The 23,490-nt window shown below is 43.0% G+C and overlaps 1 protein-coding gene across 1 annotated transcript; it reads right to left on the bottom strand.

Moving 5' to 3' along the window:
• Positions 1 to 1,506: 1,506 nt before the first annotated feature.
• Positions 1,507 to 21,363, bottom strand: RNF34 (ring finger protein 34). Its single transcript, XM_038763173.1, has 6 exons — positions 21,255 to 21,363; positions 9,078 to 9,296; positions 7,073 to 7,483; positions 4,882 to 4,959; positions 4,104 to 4,305; positions 1,507 to 2,444 (listed from the first exon to the last, which is right to left on the bottom strand). Exons 1-6 carry the CDS (start codon positions 21,258 to 21,260, stop codon positions 2,254 to 2,256), a joined length of 1,107 nt encoding a protein of 368 aa, XP_038619101.1. The 5' UTR covers positions 21,261 to 21,363; the 3' UTR covers positions 1,507 to 2,253.
• Between the last annotated feature and the right edge of the window lie 2,127 nt (positions 21,364 to 23,490).

The following is a 23,490-nucleotide window of genomic DNA, read 5'->3' as shown; positions in this document are numbered from 1 at the left end:
AAAGGAGGTGGTGATTTCATCCACTGCTCTGGAGATCTAAACATTATTCAGAGGAAAAAATATTAGAGAATATCTGATTGAAAAATACACAGTCCACGTAGTCATAAAGAAACTTCTTAAATTCCATCACTAGTCCTAATAGTGGAAATCCCTCTTCCTCCAGTTACTCTAACTGCTTTAAATCCTCAGCTAAATGGTAAAATGATTTTTTAGGAAAATGTCCCATTCAGAGTTTTGCTCCTTTCTGTAGAACAGCTACAATGCATCATTTCCCCTTGTTTTACTTACACGTAGTCAGCTGCTGAACAATGTGCAGTGCTCTACACATAGTAAGCGCTCAATAAATACGATTGATGATGATGATGATGAATAGGAAACATGGACAGCCACTCAAGTTGGAATTATATCATCTTCAAGTTCAAAAAACAGCAGCGGCTGCTGAGTTCCCATTTAAAGGTTTTACTTTGGGTTTCAGTATTAAGGACCACCTGCCTGAGTTGATTTTCTGATGTCCTATTATTAAAAGGTTTTTTGAAAAGCAAAAGGACTAGAGACACTGCTATTTTGAGAAGTGGTTGCATTTCCAGAACTCTTGTTTCACAAGAGGGTTGAAGTGAGCCAAGTGTTCTTTAAAGCAGCAATGGCAGCAGCAACAACAACTTTGCTTCCAGGGCTTGAGAGAGAAAGTAATGAACTGCTCCAGCCAGCTGAACTCAGACTGTGGCCAGTCACCGGGGCGGCCAAGCTCAGGCAGACAGACATCTGGCTCCAGCCAAACATCAGTTCTTTCAGAATAAACTAGAAAAGCTGCCTCAAGGCCTCTCTACGCGATTTTATCCTTCAAAATCAAACCCCGAAAAGCCCAACTTCCCTTCACCTGCCAGAAGAATGCCAATTGGCAAAACCCCCGTTCCTCGGCAGAAAAGCCAACTGTCAGATTTTAAAATACAGCATCATTACTGCACCAAGATCCAGATTAAGCCTGTTGGTTCAATAGTAAGCCCCTGAGAATTTGAACATCTAATCCACCCAAGTGTACATACAGAAGGACTAAAAGCAGAAAGACACAAAATGCCAGGCTGGAAGGCCAAAGAAATTACATCTTATTCCAGCTCTTTTCCCCTCTGAAGAAATCCCGAATGCCAGCTCCAAATGGGACCCAGCCAGTTGGTTCATTTCGGATAAGCCAAACAGCGGGTGGTGTGTTAAGGATCATCGTCAATCGTATTTATTGAGCGCTTACTGTGTGCAGAGCACTGTACTAAGCGCTTGAGGATGGACCTGAGTTCCAGCTAAATGAAAGGGAAGGCTCCGAGTCCTGGGTGGGAAACCTACACACAGAAGAAACACTGGGAAGGTTTCACTCAGTTCCATTTGGCCCGAGGAGGTAAATGTATTTAACTGAAATACAGAGACGGGTTTGAACTATTATCTACCTACTTGTCATTTCAAAGTGATCGAGATGACCCAAGATAGACATACATGAATGAGTTGGGTTTTTTTTAATCTAATTTATTCTAAACTTGAAATAGCTACTGGGACAGCATTTAAAGACACCTTTACAAAACAGTGAAAAATGATAATGTGTTACATTCTGATAAAGAATTCCCAACACGCATACAAAGAACTGTATTGACAGACTCTAGGTACAGCCATCGATATAAAATATTATATCCGCACAGAAATGGACATGTTTAATCTAAGGCCCTGGCAGTTTTCTACAGAGGAAGTCACTTGTTCCAAATCATAGTTAAACACTAGAATAGCAATAATGGAAATTTACATTCCATCAGTTAGTAGTAGCATTTGAGACCCACGACTAGAAGAAATATTGATTCTGTGCGACCACTGCTTTGAGCGTACGCCATGTGCTCCATCTACTAACTCCGTCTCGGCTGAAGAGGATCGCCTGGGCAGCAAAGTTAAAGACAGAGAGGCTATTCCTTAGCAACAGGTTGAGACTGACTTCGGTAAACGGTTTAACCGTTTGTCATTTTGCAAAAGTAATCTAAAAGCTCTTAAAACTGCTCTATCATGGGCAGCCACGGCATCCAAAGGCTCAAAAGAAAAAAAAAAAATTTCACATCCAAGTGAGAACAGTTTTAAGTCTCAATGTCCATAATTTCTGGTGAAAAAGAAAGACCTAGCCCAGGCACATAATCCAAGCTTTGGGCAGAAATGGTTTTGAATCCCTTCTTCTCAGTGGAATACTGGAAGTCAATTGTAGGGAAAGACTTTGGGTTGTTGGGTCCCTTATGACTTAAAGACATGCACGGCGCGTACCACGTACTGTCGGCAGATGGGACACTCACTCATGCGCTTGCCGCACTTGGTGCAAGTGACCATGTGGCCGCATTCCAAAAGGACGCAGTCAATGACGGCATCCATACAGATTCGGCAGAGATTGTCGTCCTCCTCATCGTTGAACTGCATCTTCTCCCCATCTGAAAAACAACCAGAGAGTCGGGGCAGGGCTGGGCAGAATCACACAGAAAGAGGGGCTAGTGGACACTGCCCCACCCTGAGGTCCCACACACCGGGAAGTTGCTCCCCGGTCTCATTTCCCGCACTGCACCAGGGCAGCAACCACTGCCGTGGGACCGGCAGGACACCAAACTCCACGTAAAAAGACCTGGGTCGTTTATCAGGCAGATTGAAAAAAAAAAAAACAAGCAGAAGATTTGGCTCTCTGTCCTATGCTACGTGGGAAAAGTCTACAGTCCGGTAGAAGAGAGGGATTAAACTGGCCTTCCGCGTAAGGATGGAGTCGGCCTGGTCATGGGATTCTTGGCTCAGACCTACAGGCATGAAGCTTTCACACTGGGGATTAATGGGAATGACTATGCATTTGGGAAGAGGGGAAAATGAGGAGTTGGCCACCCTGAACCAAACAGCCTTGCTGGACTCCGAAACCTCCAGTATATGTATGTGTGTGTCCTACCTTAAAGGACACAGACGACTCTAAAGGCAGTCCAGTAAACCAAGGGACCTATTCCTTTCTGCCTATGAGCAAGTATCCCTATGCTGAGGGGAGAAAGGCATTAACTGTCTTTCAGGAAAGGGCTATTTGGTCCACTAGGTGTTTGGTAGTATTCTGCCCCTTCTGACTCTGCTTCCACAGAAGACGGTCAACTTTCCGAACACCAGCTGCATGTCCAGCCCAACCAAGGGGACTGAGTAAACAGTAAGTGGACTCGAGCTGGTGAGGGCTCTGAGCTTTCTTTAGCCTCAAGACATGTGAGCTAGTTCTTCCTGGCTCTACATCAATTTTTCTAAAGCGTGGCCTTTGGGGCCAGCCACAAAAAAACAGGCTGTGGGAGACAGAAACGGCAAGTTTGGAAAATTCTATGACTTTTATGGGTTTCTTCTGGATTTCTGAAATTTGCTTTGAAATGATGCAACCCCCAAAACGAGGCCTCAGATGTGACCAAGGCAAAAATCCTTTTTGAGAAACCACTGGACTATATCAAAATGAAATACTCTGGGGACTCATCCTCACCAGGTGAGGGGCTGCTATAGCCTTCATCTGCAGTTTGGTGGGGTTTTTTTTTTAATTGTATTTGTTAAGTGCTGACTGCTAGGGTAGACACAAATTAATCAGATCAGGCACAATGCCTGTCCCACGTGGGCTCACTTTTTCTCAGTGGCCTACACAAAAACTCAACTAGGAAAAATAATCGGCTTGCTGTTGATGATTGTTTTCCTTTTGAGAGATTTAAAAGCAATCTGGACGCCAATGAAGTTATACTAAGGCCTCCGGACTGCCATGGGATTAAGGGAAAATTGGTATGTTTCCCATGACCGATTATTTCAATTGCGCGTTCATTAACAGATTTTCAACAAGGCTTGGGAAACCAGACTGAGTACGTTCACCCACAAACTAGGCAATGCCAGCACATAAACCGATACTACATAACAAACCTTTGCCCGATAGCAAAGATCTACGAACGTATAATTTAAGAGTAGGAAAATCTCGAAAAGGCAATGTGTAATCTGTCCTAAAAATGAGTTTCATTTAACTGTGGCAGAAAAGCCCTATTTTTCAGAAGGAAAAGAAAAAGCTGGGTTAGCGAGGACCCAGAGAAATAGAAACAGAAACCTACATGACTTCTGATTTTCCTCATTGTCTTTGAAAAGTCTGTTTACTTTCTCCACCAGCTCCCACTTTTCGCAACAGCCCGAATAGTTGACAAAATTCCGAGCCAGGATTTCCTTCAGTTGCCGAACACTCATCCCTTCAATATCTTCGAGACTCGACAGATCAGATAACGAAGCTCTCACTCGCTTTCTAGAATGGCCAGGGGTCTGCAAACACAGATGGTATCTATTATCATCATGGGGGCAAAACTAGGCTTTCAATAAGGCAAAAACTAGGTTTTCAATAAGGCAAGAAGTGGCCTCACCCTGTCTTTTTTTTTTTTTTTTAATGGTTTTTAAGCACTTACTATGTGCCAGGCACTGTATTAAGGGCTGGCATAGGGGCAGTCTAATCAGGTTGGACACAGTCCATGTCCCACATGGGGCTCACAGTCTTAACCTCCATTTTACAGATGAGGTAACTGAGGCACAGAGAAGTGAAGTCACAGAGCAGATGTGATGGATTTGAGATTAGAACTTAGGTCCTCTGATTCCCAAGCCCATGCTCTTTCCACTAAGTCATGCTGCTTCTCTAAAAATGTTTATTCAAAAACAGCACCCTTATGTGTATCTTCCAGATTTGCTAAAATTAATCAATCCCAGAGATCATCTTCCTGGTTTTAAAATCACATATGAAGGAGTAGACCCCAATCATCTACCCACAAGTTCAAACCCAGGGGAAGCTTCAGTTCTCCTCACTTCCCCGGTCATGTGCTTAAGCTTTAGGCTCCTCTTGGGCCTCACCTGCTCCTCTGCATTTTCTTCTTCCTCCTCATCCTCATCATCATCTTCAGTGTTTGCTGTGGAGGTTTCACTTTGTTCCTGCACACAAAATAAATCACATGAGGACCGAAAACGCTTTCCTAAATCAAAAGCTGGCCGACAGCGGCACACACTGAAAACCTGTTCCCAATCCACTGCCTGTGTCATACAGTGAAGCCCTTCTTTTGACGGAGGGAGGATGGAGATCTGTGCTGGCTCAGCTTAAAAACCTCTGCCCTGCTGCTTGTTCCTGTTGCAGTGGGCTCACTTCAGGCCCACATGGAGCCCAGTTTGTCTTTTCAATATTTTCGGAAGCAGCGTCAAAACCTAACATTTAAGAGCCTGTGGAAGTACAGCATGCCAAGTGCTTTTGGGAAACCATTCCAAGGTGTCACTTAGGAACATGAGAAGCAGCATGGCCTAACATACAAAACATGGGCCTAGGAACTCAGAAGGACCCAGTTTCCAATCCTGGCTCTGCCGCCTGTCTGCTATGTAACCTTGGGCAAGTCACTCCTCTTCCTCTGTGCCTCAGCTACCTCATCTGTAACATGATGATTAAGTTTCTAGACTGTAAGCCCGTTGTGGGCAGGGATTGTCTCTATTGCTGAATTGTACTTTCCAAGCTCTTAGTATAGTGCTCTGCACAAAGCGCTCAATAAATACAATTGAATGAATGTGTCCAACCAGATTATCTTTTATCTACCCCAGCACGTAATATAGTGCATGGCACATGGTAAGTTCTTGATAAATACCATAAAAAATAAAGCTTTGTTTGTTTGTTTTTTTAAAAGAGGAACAGCCCATTTCCTCAACCTGCTATCTGTGGAACTATACTATGGATCTTCACAAATAAAGAGAGTACTGTGACTGCAGGACACCTAAGATGAATCAAACCAATACAAAGCCTTAGCTACTGAAGAGTTCCTAATCTCATATACTCTACAAGCCCAATTCCTAGAGGAATGTAGCTAGTTCAAGCAAAGAGAAATACACAAATTCATTCTCCTCTTGAAAGGAGGGAAAATACTCTACACTTGGACCATTAGTATGTTTACTTAAGGAGCTGAGAGGCAACACTGCAAGTGGAAGAAGCACAACCCCGAGGTTTCGCATCAGGGCTGTGAATCAGGGCCTTTAGGAAAATTTCACTGTCTCTCTGAAACTTTCCTCATCTTTCATCAGATGGGCCACGTTAATGAAAATATTAGAAGTCAACAATCCTTTAGGCATTCTAAATAATAATGTTGTAAGACGATAGAAAAGCAGCACGGCCTAGTGGAAAAGAGCCTGGGAGTCAGAGGACCTGCATCCTAATCTCTGCCCTACCACTTTTCTGCTGTGGGACCTCGGGCACATCACCTAACTTCTCTGTGCTTCAGTTTCCTCATCTGTAAAATGGGGATTAAATCCTACTCCCTCCCACCTAGACTCCGAGTCCAATGTGGGACAGGGACTGTGTCCAACCTGACAACCTTGTATCTACACTAGGGCTTAGAACGGTTTTTGGCAAATGAGTATTAAACCCCACAAAAAGTTATTTTTTAAAAGAGGCTTTAAAAAGCAAGTAAAGGGACTGAAGATCAGTATGTGTCGTGGGTAAATTGAGCCCATTAGTTTTCACCAAAATGCAGCAAATGGTGCTTGTCATCTGTGGCTGAGTATGCAATTGCCACCAATCGTATCGAGCACTTACTCTGCGTAAAGCACTATATTAAGTACCTGGGAGGGTACAAAAGAACAGAGTTGCTAAACAAGTTCCCAGCCCATAAGGACCTTACAGTCTAGAGATGGGGATGGGTCAATTCTCTGACTATCTCTACACTATTAACCACTTGGAGAGTACCTACTGGACAGATTTCATTTTTGTAAACAATCGCACTCTATGTTTAATTCCTTTAGAGGTCATCCTCCATCATCTCCCTGTGGGATTGGTAGGAAGCAAGTATAATCCCTGTTGAGAAAAAGTGAGGCAACTGAGGTCCGATGGAAAGCAAATTCACCCAAGCCTAATATTACTGCCACTGTTTCAGTTTGTGGACACCAGAGAAGTACGGAGCTCAATCCATTTCTTTAGGCTTTGTTTAAATCTGAACTTTCCACGTGTCTACTTCACAGAGTGCCTCCAACCCAGGGCCTATGCACAGCAGCTCTCCGAAGTTCACTGTTGTACCTGTGCAAGCCCTCCTGGTCCTGAGCTTCTTCTCCCTGGGCTTGCAAAATCTCCTCGTGACGAAGACATTGCCGGAGAGGGGGCTGTGTACGTTGAAAAAAACGGATGGGTAAAAAAGCTAGAAGTCTGTGACCTCGAAGAATTCAGATTAGTTGTGTCCATGTCCTCCCCCGGGCCTATTCCATGATGGCACAGTACAAGATCCACCAAGTCTTCTTTCTCTCGACAAGTATCTATCGGTATGTTCCTAAGAATGAGATACTGACGTAGATCTTTGACTTTCAATCTCATTAACTGAGGGCGTTGAAATGCGGTCTCTTGCAATAAGTGACAAGTAGAACATCTCCGGAGATTTTCTTGTAAAATGGAACAGACAGAACAAAAATCCTTCTTGCAGTCACAGCATACATGCTGAAGAAATGGAGGGGAGAGAAATAATTAAATGTTGATTGTTAAACCTTCCCTTTTAAAGAAAATCCCACGGTTGGTTCTTTCCCTCATCCCTCCTCCAAGAATTTCAGCTTCTTCAATTATTCTGGCCCATGGCATTCTCGGGAAACCTAAATCACAGCCTAATTTCAGGACTCTCTTCTTTACGAGTCTGTAGTTTGAGAGTGGAAGAAGCCCTCAAAAAACAACAGAGCCCCTATGGAAACAATTAGACTTGTGGAAGTTCAATACAGCATTTCGACAAACTATATGTGCTAGTGTTAGTTCATTAAAACATTCCCACCCCCAGTGCCAACATGTAATTAGCTAAGCAGAGCTGACACGCAACAGCAAGGGGAAAGGCATGGTTAGAAACACATTTCTCGGGTCTTCTCATATGTAAAGTATGCTGGTCTCATTTGAAGGAAGTAAAAAATTAACACTACTGAAGGAGGGAATAAAAGAGAAAGGCAAGTGATCTAGTCAAAGACCCCAACTAGTACAGTAACCTAAGCATTGTCATGGGCCAAATCGCAACTGAAACAACAGAAAGGCCAAGGCTTAATGTTATTAGAGGAGATGCAACCATTTCCCCTTGGCATAATGTTTCAAGGGTTTGGGAATTCTGAATAAGGAATTCATTTTGTGTGAAATACCAGCTTTTCGTAGGATTGATGAAGCAGTTCAAAAAAGGAAATATGTTAAACTACTTTTCATTCTGTTAGAATATAAATGTTTGTGCTAAAACAATAAATGTTTCACATCATTAGACTTGCATTTTCTTTTGACATATAAAGCCAAGCCAAGAGACTCCAATTTTAAAAATGCAGATCAATCCAAGGCAACGCTACTCAAGTGCAGGATAAAATGCCAACTTTATCAACCCTTTCGCATCAGGGCATAGGCTAATCTCCAGATGTGGTCAGGAAAAGGATATCGTGTCATACAATCAGGTTAGCTCGCCGGAGTCACGGACCTTAGTTGGAGTGGCCACATGATAAGCATTACAGTCTGTGTCAGGACTGCCAAAGCCATAGCGTTCCTCGGGTGTTTAAGAGTTCAAATCAATACACAGATTTTAAAAATAGATATTATTTGTGATCGCTTCAGTTTACAAATTCTGTAAAAAGTAAATAATGAGCGGTAACTGCACAAGACCTTTAGATCGCTGGATCTATAAATACAATAGGTAAATACCAAGCTTTCTCCAGAATTTACATTTGGCATTCAACACTACTGGGTAATGTTCTTCTGACAATACACGTCTGTGTGGCTAGAACACGATGAGAGAATGGAAGACACAGTTGTGCGCATGCAGACAATGGTTTAAGACCCACATTCTATATTGCAAGTGTTCGTTATCGCGGGGTTCCTCAGGAATGAGGCCTGCGTTATTTGGAAAAGAGTGACAGTCCTGTTTTTATGCCAATATCTTGGTCTAAGAAATCCTTGTGCAATTCGCATTCAGCCACATGCCTTAGTGAATTAAAATGCAGATATTACAGGTCTGGCCTGTGATCAAAGGCTCTGATCGGTGGGTGTGGTTGATTTTGACAGCAGGGCTCATCCAACTTACCTTTTTCCTAAAGACTGAAAATGAAAGTCCACAGGCTTTGCAGACAATATTAGCTCCTCCTGTTGCCGCTGGGGGATAGGCAGAAAACTCAGGATTTGGGGCAAAGCGGAATGGGCCGGTTCCTCCCCCAAATGCAGACTGCTGGCCACGGACAGCTCCGGTTCCCATGACTTCATTCAACAACCCACAGCATGAAGCCCACATAGATGTGGCGCCCGCCTGAGAAACAACAACACACAATCGGTCATTTCAAAGTCATTAAGAATGCACAACCACCGGATGCATCCATTTCACTGAGGCTGCGCATTCAGAGAATCATCAAATGTAGCATTTGTCACAGTGCCACCACCACCCCTCATTAAATTGTAAGCTCCATGCGTTTTTACTTCTGTTGTACTCTCCCCAGTCAGTCCGGTGCCCCTGCTTTTAGCAGACCCTCAAACAACACCTCTGATTGATGGATTATTTCCGCTCAGTGAAAACTGCTCATAAACCCAGACTGGTTTAAATGGTTTACCTCATTCACCGGAAGATACAGGATGCCAAGTACTGGAAGGAGAAGGGTAAAATGAGCAGAACCTGAAATCAAGGCACCAGGAAACTAAAGATAGATGATGTCATTTCTTTCAAGTAGCAGACTCAAGAGTTGTTTACATGCTAATATAATACCCTGAAAGACTGAAAAACATATTTTACTCTCAAAAGGAACATATGAAAGTATTACAAATGCTGGACTTCTGAACAACCTTATATGACCCTTGGGCGTTACAGTCCCTTATCCGTAAGAGCTGAGTTCAGCTGAGGTTCCTGAATTCATTTCCTCTTTCAACTCTATCAATCTTTCGGTTACCTCTGGCACTTATGCATTCATACCCCTCCTCAACACTTGTGTATCTATATTTATTAAACCGAACATTTGATTATTTGTTGAATTTAAGTGTACATTCAATTATTTAATTTTTATGTCTGTCACCCCTATTAGAATGTAAGCGCCTTGTGAACAAGGAATGTGACTTCATCCTGTTGTACTTTCTCAAGCACGGAGTACAGTGCACTGCACTATTAGGCACTCAAAATAGCATAGCTATGACCACAGTTCATGAATATTAACTTTTTTTTTTTTTTTACAGATAAGACAGCTCCTCAGCAGAATGTGACTTTTTAAAATCTAGGACAACATGTTCCAAGTAGGATGCATCCCGTTTTTCGATCCTCAAAAGTTAGGGAGTGGACGTATCTATGGGTTGGCCTTGGATTATGTTTCCAACCCTTGAGTGGGTTCCTCTCCCAAGACCAGAAGAAACGGGACTCAAATTTTGGCTCTTCTGCAGCCCCAAATTCCAGGAATTTACCCTCACCCTCCTGGGAGTTTAAGACTGTAGGGCACTAAATATCTATTGGGATCCCAAGTGCATTGCCTATGTACTTGATATTCACTCCACATTCAGCACCAGGGCATTTATGTATGTATCCATAATTTAATGTTTGTCTCCGCCCAAGAATGTAATTGTAAGCAAGGAACATGTCTACCAACTTGACTGTATAGGACTCAGCCAAGCATGTGGTACAGTGTTCTGCACACAGTAAGTGCTCAATAAATATCACTGACTGATTAGGAACTAGAAATGCCCCTCAATTTTAAAAACAAAAATTAAAAAGTGTAGATTTCAAACGTTCAGAATTTGACAATTTGCAAGGTGCATGCCTATTTTTAGATGAAAACTGATTTCAATATCACTTTCGTTTCAGATTAACATAATCGAGAGCTTTAACCACTCACTTAAGCCTCAAAGAATAATACTTTTTGAGCTAAGCACTACTCCAGTATTCATCTCTGTTTTTTCCAAATAATGACTTTGGGCTATAAAGAGGAACATCCTGGTAGCTGTGGTATTACACGTTCATCAGACCCCAAGGTAAAAGATATTTTTAAAAATTACACAGACAGAAATGAAAGGGGAAATGATTTACTATGGCAACCTGAATGCATTATTATTAACTCCTTAGTTCACTGCTGAACACTACACCTTGGGTGAGCTATATGGGCCCCGACACTGGGACTCCCATGTGAGATAGGAACTGTGTCCTACCCTATCATGTTATATTTGTCCCAAGTGTTTAGTACACTGGTTGGTTCATAGTAAGTGCTTAACTAATTCCACAATTATTATTATTATTATTATACTGGAATGGTTCCCCTCCCGTTCCCATTGCTCTGTTGGCCCGTCTATTTTGCACACTCTTTTAGTAAAGGTAATTCTCTCAGCCAGCCACCCAGCCTCAAAGATAGGCCAAACCTGCATCAGCATTTCCCTAAACGAAAGCAGAAGGAAATGCGTAACGTTCCTCAGAAAGGGGAGGAACATAACCTTCTTTTTGGCAGGCAGCCAGAGTCAAATGGCTTCAAAGTTCAGTTGTCTTTGTCAAATGACCTAATGAGGTCTTAAAATCCTGTGGAAAAAAATATATTTCAAAATATTTTAAAGAAACTGAAGAATCACACCACAACTTTGAATCCTGCCCTAAAACCACAACGGAACAGGACTTCAATGAATGGGACAGCTTTATTTCTAACCTTTTAAACAACACTGAACAGCCAGGCAAAATAAAATGAAATGGAGGAAACAACATTTGCTGTGGTTTTTGTGAAGACTGTTAAGTGGCAGTACAGGAAGAGACAGCAGAAGTTTGTGTTGGGCTTGAACACTGCAGGGGATATTTTATTCATATCCAATTTGCATTAGAACCCAGCAAAATTTATTTTCAAAGACGTTTCACTTTGCCATAAGTCTACTATATTCAACAACCAACTTCCCTGATCAGACACTTCTGCTTATGTGGCAAGAGTGTCTGTCCACACCATAATTGTCCACCGCTCCCCATGACAAGGGGCAGAAATGAGAATTGGCCCAAGAAGGTCTCAGGGAGGAAAGGCAAGGAGACGAGAGAGAGACCCAAATCTGCAGAGCTGGGCAAAATGGGGCTCCCCATGGCTGGGCTTTTACAGCAGCCCCACTGCCTCTCCACCTGCCCTCTTCCCATCCTCCAAATCCTCCCAGATCGACCCTCTCCATGGCCACTGCCTCTCCTGCCAATGTGGCTTTTCAGCATTTGATGGAGGCTTTTTTTATATACTTGCGCATGTTACATATACCAGTGGATTTTTTTTAACCAATGGTTGGATTAGATTTTTATTGGCACGACTTTGTGTCCTCTTCCACTTAGACTGTGCCCCCCACTGCAGGTCAGGGATGTTTCTCAACTGACTATTCTGCATAATTACCTCAGCCTGGAATACAGTGCTTTGCACATTATTCATATTTACTAAATGATCATGTAAAACATTATTACTAACATTTGCTTTCCCGGTCAGAAGAATTCCATATTCTTATCAGCTATCAAAAAGATTACTAATTTTGATATTTAAGCCAACAGATAAAGAATTCCAAGGACCTCCTCTAGACAAATCCTCTTGTGACCATTTCCACAGGATATCTTCCTTGAGAAACTCAAGTAAAATGTAAGAGTAAAATTCACCTCAAAGTCAACGTTTCTATGGTCAAACAACAAGAAATAATGAATCATGCCACTGATGAAAAGAAATGTGTTTTCAAACAGCACCATCAGATTTCAAGGTAAATATGTCTTTACTACATAGGTGAGTGGACGCAGAAAAATTTGAGACAGACAACCAACATCTCGACCTTCTTAAGAAATCTGGGGGTGCTCCCTTACCACTAGAACAAGGGATTTCTTTACAAGGCAACCCCCAAGGATTCCAAATTTGGTCACAACTTTCTTGATAACCAACCCAACCTTCCAAAACCAAGCCATTTGGATGTAAATAACTACAAAAAGCAGTTTTTAATAATAAAAATGACCTGAAAATATAAGCAGAATACTCAGCCAGCTCAACTCAGATGTACATTGTAACTTGGGCTGAAGATCATGTATGTTATCCCTTGAATTATAGATGGACATTTGGGCTATAAAAGTTTAGAAAATATTGGGTAGTTGGTTTTCTCCTTAGTGAGCCAGTCATTAGAAAACGAAAGCAAAAATCCTCCCTTCGCTATATTATAATCAAGGGACTGATCGTTAATATGGAAAAGCAGGCGGAATATTTAAGTTTACAAATGAAATTTGAAATTCCAGTTTGGTCAAAAATGTTGCTCAACATGGTAAGATTACAATTAGAGGTCATTTAAGTTTTAGAAAAACTTAGCTCTCAGTCATTAAAAGTAGTTCAGTAATCCAGTAAAGATATTTCAGAACACCCCTGAAAAAAATTAGTTTGAAATTAATTTAGTAATAATAATGAGAATAATAATAATGGTATTTGCTAAGCGTTTACTATGTGCCAAGCACTGTTCTAAGTGCTGGGGTAGATACAAGGTAATCAGGTTATCCCACATGGGGCTCAAAGTCTTAATCCCCATTTTCCAGATGAGGGACCTGAGGCACAGAGACGTTAAGTGACTTGCCCAGAGTCACCCAGCAGACCAGTGGCGAAGCCAGAATTAGAACCCATTACCTCTGACTCCCAAGTCCAGGCTCTTTCCACTAAGCCATGCTGCTTCTCATGTGCGCAAATGTAATGTATAATGTAATTATTAATTATACGTAATTACAATAAATGTAATGTAAGCAAAAGGGAAAAAAAGGAACCAACCAACCATGCTGCTTGAACCAGAAGCATGGTCTAATGGACAGGGCACGGGACTCATAGTCAGAAGGACCTGGGTTCTAATTCCGACTCTGCCACTTGTCTACTGTGTGACCTTCGGCAAGTCACTTCACTTTTCTGGGCCTTAGTTACCTCATCTGTAAAAATCAGGATTAAGACGATGAGCCCCATGCAGGACAAGGACTCTGTCCAACCTGACAACCTTGTATCTACCCCAGCATTTAGTAAAATGCCTGGCACAGAATCAGTGCTTAAAAATACCATAAAAATTTATAAAAACCCAGAATTTCAAAAGCCATTTAATCCCACTGAACAAAGTACTGGCCTGACTGTGCTTTAGCTACCAGGCCTGCTGGGGATGCCCTTGGCTCCAAGAATCAACCGTCTTGCACATACACAACCCACTGGATTTTAAAAGGCAGCCCTCCACAGAAAGACAATGTGTACAGTTACAACGTAGAAAGTTGGAAGAGTCTAGCTTCATAAACATAGAAACACTCTCATAATTGCCAGATAGATTTGATAAAATGGATAGATTTGGTGGAATGGTTTCATTGGAAGACAGGAAGAATAAAGATCTAAACTCGCTCTTTGCTAAGTACAGCACCTTAGAGATCTTAGAGCCAAAAAAAAATATGAAAGTTATTAGATGATTTTTATTTAACATTAGTTTCAGATCAGGTGTTTGTAGGAAAGGGGTTTTTTTTTTTTTTTTGCTTTGTTTTTTAAACTTGTCAGTTTTTTCCAGAGAACTATTTTCACAGGCTCTCTGGAAAACCCTAATCCCATATTTGGGAGAGTCTTTATTGGTTCTATTGAGTGGTTTCTCTACCCAGATTTCTGAATGGATGTGCTTGCCCTCATCAGCAGCAGCAATGGTATTTATTGAGCGCTTACTGTGTGCAGAGCAACTAGCAACACACTCCTTCTGTGCATGTTCTTGGTACTGAAGTCTCAGGACTGAGGCTCATCCTGACAGGAAGGAGAGTCCATCCACACCTCTGAATATTTCCAGCTGCAATGGAACTTCCATCTCTCAGCTAATAATTTAAACCAATTTAAACGTCAATTAGGAAACAAACTTTTTACAAGAATGATCACCAGGATCATTCCTATCGGTTCACTTCCTAGTTTCACAATTAGTAGATCACGCAGATTTTAAATATGGGAACTGAACTGACTTCTGCAAAGACCAGAGCTCACTGTTGGTGCTTGGTGGATTTAAAAAAAAAAAAGATCTACACTATAACAGGAAGTTGCGACTGACAGGTTATTATGCGGAAACTACAGACCTGTAGCTTTATTACTGACTGCACACCCAGATGTCAGTTCTCAGCGAAGGCCCAAATCAAAATGTTATTCTAAACAATGCCAATATACACCTTTTTTCAAAAGAGAAAAAAACCACTCTGATGGCCCAGCAGAGTTCCAAAATATTCCTCTGCTTCCCTGTCCTGTTTTACATGTATGTACTGGTTTGAAGATGTACTGAGCAATCCTAATCAATGTAAGCTAGGAATGTTTACTACATTAAAAGTTTATTTTAGCCATAACCAATCATGCTTAGTAAACATACTATCAATCGTATTTATTGAGCGCTTACTGTGTGCAGAGCACTGTACTAAGCGCTTGGGAAGTACAAGTTGGCAACATATAGAGACAGTCCCTACCCAACAGTGGGCTCAAAAATTAGTCTTATTCTTCCACCTCTGCTTCCTGCTCTAGCCACCATCTCTTCCCCCCTCAGTTCTCCCAAGACCACCCAGAGATTCTTGCACAGTTGCAGACAGCAGACCCTCCTTCACAGCTGCTGAATCTCTCCGTAGCCACATAAGGAGAAGAAAAAAAAAATCTTGTTTTAAGAATAGTTTGTTTAGTTAATAGTACTACAGCTTGTCGGCAGTTAGGGATTGGTTCTGTAACCTACCACTTAAAAACATATTCCCTCTCATCCAGTTCAAAGTAAAGCTGCATGTCTTTTAAGTTAGCCATTCACTTGCTTATTCTTTCACCAACCACAAACCAGCACCTCTTCACCAAGAATAATAATTGCTTGATATCCCCCCCGCCTTACCTCCTTCCCTTCCCCACAGCACCTGTATATATGTATATTTTTGTACGTATTTATTATTCTATTTTGCTTGTACATATCTATTCTATTTATTTTATTTTGTTAATATGTTTTGTTTTGTTCTCTGTCTCCCCCTTCTAGACTGTGAGCCCACTGTTGGGTAGGGACCATCTCTATATGTTGCCAACTTGTACTTCCCAAGCGCTTAGTACAGTGCTCTGCACACAGTAAGCGCTCAATAAATACGACTGATTGATTGACTGATCTGGAAAATGCTGTATCACTTTATGAGTCCACTCCATTTGGTTTAAGTCAGGTAAATCAATCAATCGAGAAGCAAAATGGCCTGGTGGATAGAGCATGGACCTGAGAGTTGGAAGGACCTGGGTTCTAGTCCCAGTTCTGCCACTTGTCTGTGTGACCTTGGGCAAGTCACTTTACTTCTCTGTGCTTCAGTTACCTCATCTGTATATGTTGCCAACTGTATATGTTGCCAACTTGTACTTCCCAAGCACTTAGTACAGTGCTCTGCACACAGTAAGCGCTCAATAAATACGATTGATTGATTGATCTGGAAAATGCTGTATCACTTTATGAGTCCACTCCATTTGGTTTAAGTCAGGTAAATCAATCAATCGAGAAACAAAATGGCCTGGTGGATAGAGCATGGACCTGAGAGTTGGAAGGACCTGGGTTCTAGTCCCAGTTCTGCCACTTGTCTGTGTGACCTTGGGCAAGTCACTTTACTTCTCTGTGCTTCAGTTACCTCATCTGTAAAATGGAGATTAAGACTGTGAACCCCAGGTGGGACATACACTGGGTCCAATGTGATTAGCTTGTATCTTCCCCAGTGCTTAGTGCAGTGCCTGGCACACAGTAAGTGCTTAAATACCAGAAAAAAAACCAACCACTTGACTGTAAAATATTAAGTGTAAAGTGAACCTTTGAAACAGCCTCATCTTTCGGGAAGGTGGAGGAAGACAGAATAAATCATCTCCCAGGCGAAGGTCAGAATTTCCAATTTTCACTAGACTCTCATGCCTACCTCAGATACCTCAGCTGCACACACGGTGTTGGAGACATGCCAACTAATAACCTTTCAAGGCAAATACTCCAATTCCCCAAGTGAAGCCACAGGCTTCCCACCTCTGTTGTGGGCAGGAAACGTGCCTAACTCTGTTGTATTGTACCCTCCCAAGCGTTTAGTACGGTGCTCTGCACACAAATAAGTGCTCAATAAATACCATTAATTGACTGACTTGAGACCTGAAGCTTCCTTCCTCATAATCTTAGGGAAGGACACAGTAACCCAGCTCCCGCCCGCAATGACCAAGGAGACAGAAGCCCAGCTCCTGTCCATCCTAGTCAAGGAGACAGAAACCCAGCTCCCATCCATCACGACCAAGGAGACGTTAACCCAATTTCCTCCTACCCTCCATGACCAAGGAAACGATAACCCAGCTCCTACCCTCCATGACCGAGGAGACGGTAACCCAGCTCCTGCCCATCATGACCAAGCAGCACGGCGTAGAGGACAGAGAAAGAGCCTAGGAGTCAGAAGGTCTTGGGTTCTAATTCTGACTTCACTACTTGTCTGCTGTGTGACCTTGGGCAAGTCACTTAGCTTCTCTCTAGCGCTCCATAAATACGTTGGAATGAATGAATGAACAGAGGCGACAAGGGTCCTCAAAGGGATCTTTGAATCAGCAGAGACCCCCCCACCTTCTCGGTACCCAATTCTCCGCCTCTTCAGAGGAGGCTGGGAAGAGGGAAGAGGGAGAGGAGACACTGCGGGGTGAGTGCGAGCCTTAGGGCCGGGGTCACTCCCGGGGAGCCAGACAGGGGCGGGTTATGGGGACGGAAGGGGACAGGAGGCGTTAAGCGCTTAATCCAGTGCTCTGCACACAGTAAGGGCTCGATTCATTCAATCGAGCGCTTACTGTGTGCAGAGCACTGTACTAAGCGCTTGGGAAGTACAAGTCGGCAACACATAGAGACGGTTCCTACCCAACAACGGGCTCACAGTCTAGAAGGGGGAGACGGACAACGAAACCAAACATGTGCACAGGTGTCAAAATCGTCAGAACAATTAGAATTATAGCTATATGCACACCATTAACAAAATAATGAGAAGCAGCGTGGCTCAGTGGCAAGAGCCCGGGCTTGGGAGTCAGAGGTCATCAATCGTATTTATTGAGCGCTTACTGTGTGCAGAGCACTGTACTAAGCGGTTGGGAAGTACGAGTTGGCAACATATAGGTCACAGGTTCTAATCCCGACTCCACCACTTGTCAGCTGTGGGACCTTGGGGAAGTCACTTCACTTCTCTGTGACTCAGTTCCCTCATCTGGAAAATGGGGACTAAGACTGTGAGCCCCACGTGCGACAACCTGATTACCTTGTATTCCCCCGCATCCCCCCAGCGCTTAGAACAGTGCTTGGCACATAGTAAGCGCTTAACAAATACCAACATTATTATTATTAAAATAAATAGAATAGTAAATATGTACAAGTAAAATACATAGAGTAATAAATCTGAACAAACATATACAAGTGCTGTGGGGATGGGGAGGAAGAGAGGAAAAAGGGGGCTCAGTCTGGGAAGGCCTCCTGGAGGAGGTGAGCTCTGAGTAGGGCTTAATAAATACAATGAAATGAATGAATGAGGGAGGCACCAAGGCTCCTCATCCAGAAACGTCCTGGGGGAGTCACGAGGAGGAGGTTTGGAAAGCAAGAGCCGGGGGCCTTCCCCTCTCGACGCCCTGGGCTGGTCGACTTCTATTTCCCAAGTGCTTAGTCCAGTGCTCTGCACACAGTAAGCGCTCAATAAATACGATGGAATGAATGAATGAGCACTTACTGTGTGCAGAGCACTGGACTAAGCGCTTGAGAAGTACAATGGGGCAACATATAGAGACGGCCCCTACCCAACAATGGGCTCAATAAATAAGACGGTATGAATGAATGAGGGAGGCACCAAGGCTCCTCGTACAGAGAAGCAGCACGGCACAGTGGAAATCAATCAATCATATCTATTGAGCGCTTACTGTGTGCAGAGCACTGTACTAAGCACTTGGGAAGTACAAGTTGGCAACATATAGAGACAGTCCCTACTCAACAGTGGGCTCACAGTCTAAAAGAGTGGGCTCACAGGGGGGCTCATAGTCTTAATCCCCATTTTACAGATGAGGTCACTGAGACCCAGAGAAGTTAAGTGACTTGCCCAAAGTCACACCGCTGACAATTGGCGGAACCAGGATTAGAACCCATGACCTCGTGGTTGGGTAGGGACCGTCTCTATATGTCGCCAACTTATACTTCCCAAGCGCTTAGTACAGTGCTCTGCACACAGTAAGCGCTCAATAAATACAATTGAATGAATGAATGACCTCTGACTCCAGAGCCCATGCTCTTTGCACTGACCCACGCTGCTTCTCTAACCTCCTCAGTGCTTAGAACAGTGTTTTGCACATAGTAAACACTTAACAAATGCCACCATCATCATCAGTAAGTGCTCAGTACGATTGAATGAATGAATGAAAGCAAGCGTTCAATAAATGATTGAATGAATGAAAGCTAGTGCTCAATAAATACGATTGAATGAATGAATGAAAGCTAGCACTCAATAAATACGACTGAATGAATGAATGAAAGCTAGCGCTCAAATATGACTGAATGAAAGTTAGCACTCAATAAATACGACTGACTGAATGAAAGTTAGTGCTTAATAAATACGACTGACTGACTGAATGAAAGTTGGCGCTCAATAAATACGACTGACTGAATGAAAGTTAGCGCTCAATAAATACGACTGAATGAAAGTTAGCGCTTAATAAATACGACTGACTGAATGACAGTTAGCGCTTAATAAATACGACTGACTGAATGAAAGTTAGTGCTCAATATACGACTAACTGAATGAATGAAAGTTAGCGCTCAATAAATATGACTGAATGAATGAATGAAAGTTAGCGCTCAATAACTACGACTGACTGAATGAATGAAAGCTAGCGCTAAATAACTATGACTGACTGAATGAATGAAAGCTAGCGCTCAATACGACTGAATGAAAGCTAGCGCTCAATACGACTGACTGAATGAATGAAAGCTAGCGCTCAATAAATACGACTGACTGAATGAATGAAAGCTAGCGCTCAATAAATGCGACTGACTGAATGAAAGCTAGCGCTCAATAAATACGACTGAATGAAAGTTAGCGCTCAATACGACTGAATGAATGAAAGTTAGCGCTCAATACGACTGAATGAATGAAAGCAAGTGCTCAATAAATACGATTAAATGAATGAAAGCAAGCGCTCAATAAATACGATTGAATGAATGAAAGCTAGCGCTCAATAAATACGATTGAATGAATGAAAGTTAGCGCTCAATAAATACGATTCAATGAATGAGTTAGTGCTCAATAAATACGACTGAATGAATGAAAGCAAGCGCTCAATAGATATGACTGAATGAATGAAAGTTAGTGCTCAATAAATACGATTGAATGAATGAAAGTTAGTGCTCAATAAATACGACTGAATGAATGAATGAAAGCAAGCGCTCAATAAATACGACTGAATGAATGAATGAAAGCGCTCAATAAATATGACTGAATGAATGAAAGCAAGCGCTCAATAAATACGACTGAATGAATGAAAGCAAGCGCTCAATAAATACGACTGAATGAATGAATGAAAGCAAGTGCTCAATAAATACGACTGAATGAATGAAAGCACTCAATAAATACGACTGAATGAATGAAAGCAAGCGCTCAATAAATACGACTGAATGAATGAAAGTTAGCGCTCAATACGACTGAATGAATGAAAGTTAGCACTCAATACGACTGACTGAAAGTTAGCGCTCAATAAATACGACTGAATGAATGAAAGTTAGCGCTCAATAAATACGACTGAATGAATGAAAGTTAACCCTCAATAAATACGATTGAATGAATGAAAGTTAGCGCTCAATAAATACGATTGACTGAATGAATGAAAGCAAGCGCTCAATAAATACGACTGAATGAATGAATGAATGAAAGCAAGCGCTCAATAAATACGACTGAATGAATGAAAGCAAGCGCTCAATAAACACGACTGAATGAATGAAAGCAAGCGCTCAATAAACACGACTGAATGAATGAATGAAAGCGCTCAATACGACTGAATGAATGAAAGCAAGCGCTCAATAAATACGATTCAATGAATGAAAGTTAGCAGTCAACAAATACGACTGACTGACTGAATGAAAGTTAGCGCTCGATCAATACGATTGAATGAATGAATGAATCCCTGAGGAGAAGGGCGCGCGCGCCCCCCCCCCCCCCCCGTCCGGCCCCTCCCCCACAGCGGAGCTCTCCGAGGTGCCGGCGGGGGAGGGGAAGCGGGATCCTCTGTGCTCCCCGGCCCCTCACCTTCATGGCCGCCTCTTCTCCGGTGTCTGCACCGGCGAACTCAGCACCATAGCAGCCCCACGACGGGCGGACAGACGGACGGATGGGCGGGCGGTCCGTCCGCCCTCCTCTCCGGCCCGCCTGCCGGGCCTCACTGGCCTGAGGCGACGACGACGGCGGCGGCCAGGACTCCCGACAGCGACGTCCGCAGCGTCAGCACGTAAAGAACGTCACGCTGCGGCCCGCCCCCTAGCCGCGGGAGGACGAGGGGCTAGACTTTGATTGGCTGCCAGAGCTGCCAATCAAACGCGATTGGCCAATCGGGGGAAGCGCTGGAGGGGGGGGCGGGGACAAGGTGAGGAGGCGGTTGAGCGCCGAGGGCGGTTGGAAGAGTCCATTACAACAAGGGGGGGGAGGATGGCCACAACTAAACGGGGAGGGGGGGAGAGGGAGGGTCATTCATTCATTCATTCATTCATTCATTCATTCATTCATTCAATGGTATTTATTGAGCGCTTACTATGTGCAAAGCACTGGACTAAGCGCTTGGGAAGTACAATGGGGCAACATATAGAGAAGGCCCCTACCCAACAACGGGCTCACAGTCTAGAAGGGGGAGACAGACAACAAATACAAAATATGTGGACAGGTGTCAAGTCAATCAATCAATCAATCAATCGTATTTATTGAGCGCTTACTGTGTGCAGAGCACTGGACTAAGCGCTTGGGAAGTACAAGTTGACAACATGTAGAGACGGTCCCTACCCAACAACGGGCTCACAGTCTAGAAGGGGGAGACAGACAACAAAAACAAAATATGTGGACAGGTGTCAAGTCAATCAATCAATCAATCGTATTTATTGAGCGCTTACTGTGTGCAGAGCACTGGACTAAGCGCTTGGGAAGTACAAGTTGACAACATATAGAGACAGTCCCTACCCAACAGTGGGCTCACAGTCTAGAAGGGGGAGACAGAGAACAAAAACAGAACATGGACAGGTGTCAAGTCATCAGAATAAATAGAAATAAAGCTAGATTCATTCATTCATTCATTCAATGGTATTTATTGAGCGCTTACTGTGTGCAGAGCACCGGACTAAGCGCTTGGGAAGTACAATGGGGCAACATCTAGAGGCGGTCCCTACCCAACAACGGGCTCGCAGTCTAGAAGGGGGAGACAGACAACAAAAACAGAACAGGGACAGGGGTCAAGTCATCAGAATAAATAGAAATAAAGCTAGATTCATTCAGTCATTCATTCAAAGGTATTTATTGAGCGCTTACTGTGTGCAGAGCACTGGACTAAGCGCTTGGGAAGTACAAGTCGGCGACATATAGAGACGGTCCCTACCCAACAACGGGCTCGCAGTCTAGAAGGGGGAGACAGACAACAAAAACAAAATATGTGGACAGGTGTCAAGGCAATCAATCAATCAATCAATGGTATTTATTGAGTGCTTACTGTGTGCAGAGCACTGGACTAAGCGCTTGGGAAGTACAAGTCGGCGACATATAGAGACAGTCCCTACCCAACAACGGGCTCACAGTCTAGAAGGGGGGGACAGACAACAAAAACAAAATATGTGGACAGGTGTCAAGTCAATCAATCAATCAATCATATTTATTGAGCGCTTACTGTGTGCAGAGCACTGTACTAAGCGCTTGGGAAGTCCAAGTTGGCAACATATAGAGACAGTCCCTACCCAACAGTGGGCTCACAGTCTAGAAGGGGGAGACAGAGAACAAAACCAAACATATTAACAAAATAAAATAAATAGAATAGATATGTACAATTCAATCGTATGTACTGAGCGCTTACGGTGTGCAGAGTTTGGGTATTTGTTAAGGGTTTACTATGTGCATAGCACTGTTCTACGTGCTGGGGAGCTCACAGTCTTAATCCCCATTTTACAGATGAGGTAACAGGCACAGACCAACTTGTTGCCAACTTGTACTTCCCAAGCACTTAGTACAGTACTCTGCACACAGTAAGCGCTCAATAAATGCGATTGATTGATTGAGGCCTTCCCAGACTGAGCCCCTTCCTTCCTCTCCCCCTCGTCCCCCTCTCCATCCCCCCAATCTTACCTCCTTCCCCTCCCCACAGCACCTGTATATCTGTATATATGTCTGTACATATTTATTACTCTTTATTTATTTATTTTACTTGTACATATCTATTCTAGTTATTTTATTTTGTTAGTATGTTTGGTTTTGTTCTCTGTCTCCCCCTTTTAGACTGTGAGCCCACTGTTGG

The sequence above is a fragment of the Tachyglossus aculeatus genome, chromosome 21 (assembly GCF_015852505.1).
Source record: "Tachyglossus aculeatus isolate mTacAcu1 chromosome 21, mTacAcu1.pri, whole genome shotgun sequence".
NCBI lineage: Eukaryota > Metazoa > Chordata > Mammalia > Monotremata > Tachyglossidae > Tachyglossus > Tachyglossus aculeatus.
This window is presented reverse-complemented; position numbering and strand designations above follow the sequence as displayed.

What these genes read in the sequence shown, in the direction of transcription:
- RNF34 (XM_038763173.1), bottom strand. An exon ending in TTTCAGTCTTTAGGAAAAAG is followed by an intron (nt 7,484 to 9,077) that starts GTAAGTTGGATG and finishes CCATTTCTTCAG; the next exon opens with CATGTATGCTGTGACTGCAA. An exon ending in AAGAAAATGCAGAGGAGCAG is followed by an intron (nt 4,306 to 4,881) that starts GTGAGGCCCAAG and finishes CTGTGTTTGCAG; the next exon opens with ACCCCTGGCCATTCTAGAAA.